Raw genomic sequence first — 8,579 nt, forward strand, 5'->3', positions numbered from 1 at the left:
TATATATATATATATATATATATATATTCATATATATTTCACTAGCTAATAGTATATTACCAGATGCCTCGAAAGACAAGTTGGACCATAATAATGTTGATGATGTATTTCTAATTTGAGTCAAGTATTGGCTGAATTCCTAATCAGAAGCTTGCCTAATTCCACGTAATGACCATCTGGATGTCTATTGTTATGCAAACCTTCTACCTCATGATAGTTTATCCTTATACAAACATTACGTAGTACATTCAGTTGGTACAAAATACACATACTGAAAAATATCCAGATTTTCCATGCAAACATTAAAGGACAAGTCTCATGATCAAAAACTCATATAAGTTTTAGATCACGGGGGATCCAAACGCTGGGGCCCCCCGCGATCTCCTGTTTGGAGCCCCAGTGTGCCGAAGTGGAGGCCGCCACACCCCCTCCATATAGTTCTAGGAGAGAGCCGTTCGGAAATCTTCTGCGTTTGTAATCATTTTTGATCATGAGACTTGTCCTTGAAATGTGTATATAAAATGTTGTACCTCCATACATACACAGAAATGCACACAAATACATACATATATACATACATACATACATACAGCGATCCCTCAACATACATTGACCTCAACATACAATAGCATTAACATACAATGGTCTTTTCTGGACCATTGTAACTTGAAACCAGACTCAACATACAATACTACAGACAGTCAAGATCTGTGATACCTGTCAATGGCTGGAAGAACTGAACAATCAGAATGGGCATTTTACTGGTAACACACCTGTGTTACTAAAGTGCATGCACTGACTGGCTGTCTGGTAGCGCCTCCCTACAGCACAGATTGGTACTACATGTTCTGTTTACTTTTGCCACGCTTAGGTGCTCCTTTGGACAGCAGGTGAGGGCGGCTCCATTTTACTTTTTTAGGACATTGTGTGTACTGTACAGGACCCTGAAGAAGCTCCTGTTCCCTACATAGACAGTGATTACAGCTCCCAGCAGATCTGTCTTACTTTTAAATGTAAGGACTTGCTTTATCTGTACTAGTTATCTACTGATTCTTCTTAAATCCTCACTTTTTTCTATTTTGAACAACATTTTGGTGGCTTCAGAATCAATTACCAGGTTTCCATAAAGTTATGGTCTCAACATACAATAGTTTCAACATATAATGGTCGTCCTGGAACCAATTAATGTATTGTAACTTGAGGGATCTTTAGGGATCTTAAAAACTGAGATAATATCTGTTTTCAGATGATAAAAATACATAAAGTCAGGTACCACATGAACTTAATTGTGTTAAAGATGAAGACTAAGGCTGTATTCATACCGTATTTTCTTCTTTCCATCATTGGTATCCTTCAGCATCTTACCAAGAACAGAATGCTGACGTATACTGTTGCACACAGTAGCTGATGTTATTCATTTCAGTGGCCCAAACGGAATCACCTAGTGACTCCATTCATGCTTCTTTTTGTCTTCTCTTTTCTTTTCAGTATGCAGTTATTTATCAGGGCTTTATAGCACAGCAGACTGTGTAATGAAAGTCCTCCAGAGTATACACTGGCATCCCGTTCTCGGTGCCAGTGTATACTTATGACAGAAAGGCCACCTTAAGGCCACCTGCAGATGCAGTCCCTTCTTTCTCCACCCTCTATCCCAGTCTCTAAGGGCTTTTGCCAAACCATCATATAACCAGTCATATTGCTAACTTATTGGGGCTTAAATGATACTTCGGAAAATACACAGCCACTGGCAACAGTTTCTCAGACTCACCTGCCTCTGCAGCTCTTTTACATTCCAAGTGACAACGTTTAAGGGCTTCTTTCTCCAGGGCCCTCCAAAACACCAGCAAAGATGTAGTAGTTTCACAGTCTTCACAAATCCCTAGGCATCCAGTTATTTTTTTTTGACCCTTACTCACTTTCATAGCCCACCATTGTTCTCTTCAATGGCTTTCTAGGCCCAGATGTCTGTTTTTTCTCACAGTTGGTCTGCCTGTCCTTAATTTACTTGCTGCTCATTCTTTGCCCTAAAATGTTATGGTGCAGCACTTCTAGCTATAGAATATTGCTGCCTAATATATCCTTTCCTTCAATAGGTGCCAGTGTTGTGAGATATTATCTACTTGAACTGTCATAAGTTATAATGTTATGTTTTGGTTTCTATCTTGTTGTTACACTAGAAATTCATCTTATTATTATTTATCTATATCAAATTCTTTATTTTTTAAACTCTTTGTTTCTTACACAGGTTTGAAAATACAAGAACCCGTCTTTGATCTGTTAAGCTGTTGCCTTATAAAATACAGTAATTCTGCCTGAAGATTCTGTCCAACAAAATCAGATTCCATGGGGACTGTACCGGATCCTTCAGGATCTGACAAGTCATCACCCTCGTTGACAGAGGAGGAATGCCTTGCTAGAGAAATATCCCAGGAGGATGCTCTTGAGCTTAAACGGGCAACATCAAGCAATGGGAATGTTGCACAAATAACAGGTACATGTTCTTCAGATCTGAATTGCAAACTATCGACAGAAAGTCCTGGTATTGAAAATATATGTGAGCATGAAGACCAGCAAACCAATGAAACATTGTCATCGTTCAGGACTTGTACACAATCAGATACCCAACCTCCCTTAGATTTAACAAGCAAAGAGGCACAAGCCATCCATGAAACTAGTCAACATGCTGCCAGTTCTAACAATACAATACAGTCACAAACAACTACTGTATCATCTGTTGTTACAGACATGACATTGCCAATTGAGGAACCACCAACAGAAGAGAGTGGCTTGCCAAAAGGTGTAACTTTGGTACAAATAGCAACAGAAACTCAAGTAGAGAGCAGAAGATCAAGCACACATATATCTGAAATGACCCAAAATATGGATAATAAATCATTAGGCAGTGACAAAAATGGGCACATTCCTTCTCCTAGTGAAGAAACATTAACTGAGAATACACAGACAGAAACAAGTCTCAACTCAGATCCAGTACAAGATGTAGCAAACATAGAAGATAATAACATTGAACCTCTTGTAATGCAATGTTCACAGATTAGCCGGACTGAGGAAGAGGTGAATACAAATGGGGATCATGATACCGTGGAATTACAGTTGGTTTGCAAGTTTAAGGAAATGGGTACAATGACATCACAGCTCGAGAGCTGGGCTAAACAAGACGCTGAAGTACAAGCTGTAGCAAATGTAGAAAATAAATCGGTGTCCACCAGCCCAAGTATATTTTCTGCATTTCTGAAATCTAGCTCACCAGTTCTTAAAGACAGGCAAGAACAAGTATGTATATTCTATCAGGGTAATACAGGGAATCCTCAGATTGACCGAGCTAATTTTGCATTGCATTCTCAACTGTCCCAAAACCATTTAACTCCAAAAGTATGTTTTCAGCCTCCTGATGCAATGGGTCCTCAGCCTCTCCAGTTGCACACAAAAAGTCCCCCAGATATGATACGATCCCCCTTTCAGAGACCAGAACTAACAAGAAATTCGCAGGTTTTATATAGAAGTGAATTAGACGGACAGGGATTATGTCTTAGAGAAAACCACCCAATGCCACAGATGCAAATGGCTAATGCCTCCCCAATTTTAATGAATGTAAAACCTGTTTACCAAATCAACATAGACAATAGTAATCAACCGAAAGCTTGCCAGATGGCAAAGGACAAGTTCAGTGAGCAGTCCCAGTTCAGGGCAGCTCATGAACTGGGCAGCAAAGCTAGGCTCCATCATTTAAGTGGAATAGAAAACATTCAGTTACATAACATTCGCCAAGACAATGAGCAGACAGACACTCTTAGCATCCCAGGTGAAGGTAGTTCTGATAGGAAACCTTTTCATTTTAAGATTACCAATGAGCAGGGTTCCACCCAGGCTATCATCACCACAGATATAAAAAAGCCAAAGAAGGAAGAAAGACCAACTCCACTTCATGTTGAAGTTGAAGTCAACAGCAGTATTGGAGCTACTGGAGGTCAAGTAGAGGAAATACTTGAAGTTTTGGTTAGGAAGGATCAAGATGAAGGAGAACATGCCAAAAGGTCGAGCAGTCTAAGTCTGCAAACCAGACCAGCAACAGACTTCAATCAAAGTTCAGTACAACTCACACCCCGACAAAGAAAAGCTAGGGAAGAGAAAAAGGAACCAATTCTGGTCACCTTACCTACCTCTGAACCTCCCAAGTCACATGGAAAAAAGTCAAGTCCAAGTTCAAGTGGAGAGTCTAAAAGCCAGGCAAAGCAGCCAGCTAAGAGTGTAAAAGATGTGGTATGGGATGAACAGGGCATGACATGGGAAGTTTATGGAGCTTCTATGGACCCAGAGGCCTTAGGGATTGCTATACAGAACCACTTGCAAAGACAAATCAGAGAACATGAGAAGATGATTAGGGCTCAATTAAAACAAAACCGTAAATCAATCTGTTCCGATTCTTCAGGGAAAAAGCACAAAAGAAGACAGCACAGGGTATTTCAATCAATACTGAAGAATTTTAGACGGCCCAATTGCTGTAGTCATCCTCCTCCTTCTGCTGTCATAGAGTAACTTTCTGTAGCATTGTTGACATTTATTGCCACATCAACTAGTAGACAAATATGTTTCTTTGCACTTAAGAATGTCATGGAATGTTTTTTTATTTGATTACTGTACAGGGTTTAGGGTGATTACTGCGTCACCCTTATTTTTATTTTCACTATAGGGTGGACATTAATGGATACATTCACACGTTGTCTTTCCAACACCAACATTTGATAACAGTTTTGTATGTATTGAATTTGTATTTTCATCTCAATAGGCAAACAGAATTAGGCTGAGCTGCTGAAATGTCAATAAGTGTGCCATTAAATGCAGTGCCAGAAACGCCTTTTCACATCGGCCTTGTTTGACTCTGAAGTTAAAAATAGAATGAGTGATGATCAGTTGTATATAAGAGCAATATAAAAGCACCACAGATGTCTGCACCATATTAGTATTACATCCTCACCTTCGATACATTCTTTCTCCAGAAAAAGGGTCTTTTACAGTAAACAACCCAAAAGAAGAAAAGTATAGACAGGTCAAGTTTTGCACAGTATCACACTTTACTAGGGTTCCTTCATACGCCTTTGAAAGTAAACAGAGAACCATCCAGAAAAAGAAGAGCAATTAAAATGTATTTACAGGCAAGACATTGGCCACTTCTGTTATAATTCTAAAAATCTTAGGCACCGTTTTTAAAAGATAAAAAATTATGTCAGACCATGTGTTGTTAGTAATGTACTGGGTTGACAACCTTAGTTTTAGTTTTTTACTGGCAAAAATCAGATAATATTTTTTAATATATTAAACAAATTTTGGAACCTACAAGATTCTTTTATTGCAAATAGTACATTATACTACTACTAGGGCTAGAAAGACATTTTAGTTTTTTCTTAGCAATTCAAATTATAATGATAATGATAATATTACTATTACAACTACTTATTGTACTACTGTTTCAACCAGCGACACATTAAGGCTATCAGAATCATTGAAGTTTATAATTATTTACTTCTGTTCACATTGGTTATTCTAATTGTACACTGGTACTAAAACAATACATTCACAAAGTTTTCAGGCCCTTTCACTTTTCACATTTTGTTATGTTGAGGATTTTTGCTAAAATAAAATAAAATTCATGTTTTCTTCTATCATTCTGCATTTAATACCCCCATAATGACAAAGTAAAAACTGAATTTAAGAAATTTTTGCAAATTTATTAAAAAGGAAAAACTACAATTTTGGAGGGATATAAATATTGAGATCCTTTGCTATGATACTAGAAATTTGGCACTTGGTGGCTGATTGGACATCATTTAGAAAGACACTCCCTGTCTAAATACAGTCATGGCCGTAAATGTTCGCACACCTGAAATTTTTCTAGAAAATGAAGTATTTCTAACAGAAAAGAAGTGCAGTAACACATGTTTTTCTATACACATGTTTATTCCCTTTGTGTGTATTGGAACTAAACCAAAAAAGGGGGGGGGGGGAAAGCAAATTGGACATAATGTCACACCAAACTCCAAAAATGGGCTGGACAAAATTATTGGCACCCTTAACTTAATATTTGGTTGCACACCCTTTGGAAAAAATAACTGAAATCAGTCGCTTCCTATAACCATCAATAAGCTTCTTACACCTCTCAGCCGGAATGTTGGACCACTCTTCCTTTGCAAACTGCTCCAGGTCTCTCTTATTGGAAGGGCGCTTTTTCCCAACAGCAATTTTAAGATCTCTCCACAGGTGTTCAATGGGATTTAGATCTGGACTCATTGCTGCCACTTCAGAACTCTCCAGTGCTTTGTTGCCATCCATTTCTGGGTGCTTTTTAACATATGTTTGGGGTCATTGTCCTGCTGGAAGACCCAAAATCTCGGACGCAGACCCAGCTTTCTGACACTGGGCCATACAGTGCGACCCAAAATCCATTGATAATCCTCAGATTTCATGATGCCTTGCACACATTCAAGGCACCCAGTGCCAGAGGCAGCAAAATAACATAAAAATCTGCACCATATTTCACTGTAGGTACTGTGTTCTTTTCTTTGTAGGCTTCATTCTGTTTTTGGTAAACAGTAGAATGATGTGCTTTACCAAAAAGCTCTATCTTTGTGTCATCTGTCAACAAGACATTTTCCCAGAAGGATTTTGGCTTACTCAAGTTCATTTTGGCAAAATGTAGTCTTGTCTTTTATGTCTCTGTGTTAGCAGTGGGGTCCTCCTGGGTCTCCTGCCCTAACATTTCATTTCATTTAAATGTCGACAGATAGTTCGCGCTGTCACAGCAGGACAGCTTGAATATCTTTGGAACTTGTTTGGGGCTGCTTATCCACTATCTGGACTATCCTGCGTTGACACCTTTCATCAATTTTTCTCTTCCGTCCACGCCCAGGGAGATTAGCTACAGTGCTATGGGTTGCAAACTTACTGATAATGTTCCGCACTGTGGACAAAGGCAAATCTAGATCTCTGGAAATGGACTTGTAACCTTGAGATTTTGGTTCTCAAGTCCTCAGGCAGTTCTTTTCGCTTCCTGTTGTCCATGCTTAGTGTGGCACACACAGACACACAATACAAAGACAAATTGGACTTTCTGGTGGGATTTTTATATTGCTTACACCTGTTACTTGTCCTAGGTGAGTTTAAAGGAGCATGACATGCTGGAAACAATCTTATTTTTCCACAATTTTGAAAGGGTGCCAATAATATTGTCCAGCCTATTTTTTGGAGATTGGTGTGACAATATGTCCAATTTCCTTTTTTTCCTCCCTTTTTTGGTTTAGTTCCAATACACACAAAGGGAATAAACATGGGTATAGCAAAACGTGTTACTGCAATCCTTTTCTGTGAGAAATACTTAATTTTCGAGAAAAATTTCAGGGGTGCCAACATTTACGGCCATGACTGTAAGGTGTTACTGCTGACAATGCATATCAGAGCAAAAACCAAGCCATGAGAGAGAATGAACTGCTTGTAGAGCTCAGAGACAGGATTATAGGGATCTAGAGATATGGAGAAGTAAAAAGAAAATGTCTGCTGCACTAAATCACTAAAAGTTCCAAAGAGCACAAATGCCTCCATATTTCTTTAATTAGTTGAAACAACCAGAACTATTCCTAGAGCTGGCCACCCCACCACACTAAATAATCGGGGAAGAGGGGCCTTGTTGAGAGAGGTGCCCAAGAACCCTATGATCACTGTGGCTGAGCTCCAAAGATCCTGCGTGCCGATGGGAGAAATTTCCAAAAGGCCAACCATCACTGTAGCGCTTCACCAATTTTGGCTAAATGGCCAGAAAGAAGCCTCTTCTCAGTAAAAGACACATCATGGAGTTTGCAAAAAAGCAACTAAAGGACACTCAGAGATTTAAAAACAAGATTCCTTGGTCTGATGAAACAAATATTGATGTTTTTGGCCCCAATTATAGGTGTCATGCCAGTACAAAACAGGCAGTGCTTATCACCTCCCCCATACCAACTGACATACAGTGTAATGTGGAGGCAATATCATGCTGTAGGGGTGTTTTTTCAGAGCTGGGACAGGGAGACTACTCATAGTTGAGGGAAAGCTGAATGGAACAAAGTATAAAGATATTTTTAATAAAAACCTGATCTAAAGTGCCCTAGACCTCAGACTAGGCTGAAGGTTCACCATCCAACAATACAATGACCCCTACACACACACACAGGCAAGACAAAATAGACTCCTGGCAACACAAATTCCTGCATTAGGGATAACTATGAATGTCCTTGAGTGGCCCAACCAAAGCCCTTACTTGAACCCAGGTAAACATCTTTGAAGAGATCTGAGAATGGCTGTGCATGGACAGTCCCCATCTAACTTGACAGAGGTTGCGAGGATCTACAGAGCAAAATGGCAGAAAATCCCCAAATCCAAGTGTGTAAACATTGTGACATCATAGCCTATAAGACTGGAGGCAGTAAGCACTGCAAGGGGCTTCAAGTACTGAGTAAAAGATCTGAATACTTATGTCTATGCAAAATTTTATTTTTCCCTTTTAATAAATTTGCAGAAATTTCGAAAATTAT

The 8,579-nt window shown here is 39.1% G+C and overlaps 1 protein-coding gene across 1 annotated transcript in view; it reads left to right on the top strand.

Moving 5' to 3' along the window:
- Nucleotides 1-5,954, top strand: part of GPRIN3 (GPRIN family member 3) — a 114,039-nt gene extending 108,085 nt beyond the window's left edge. The window contains exon 2 of the mRNA XM_056567609.1: nt 2,246-5,954. Coding sequence (XP_056423584.1) covers nt 2,344-4,554 — 2,211 coding nt within the window. The 5' untranslated portion in view covers nt 2,246-2,343 and the 3' untranslated portion in view covers nt 4,555-5,954. The remainder of the gene's footprint in view (nt 1-2,245) is intronic.
- Nucleotides 5,955-8,579: the final 2,625 nt, after the last annotated feature.

The sequence above is a fragment of the Hyla sarda genome, chromosome 1, assembly GCF_029499605.1.
Source record: "Hyla sarda isolate aHylSar1 chromosome 1, aHylSar1.hap1, whole genome shotgun sequence".
Classification (NCBI taxonomy): Eukaryota; Metazoa; Chordata; class Amphibia; order Anura; family Hylidae; genus Hyla; species Hyla sarda.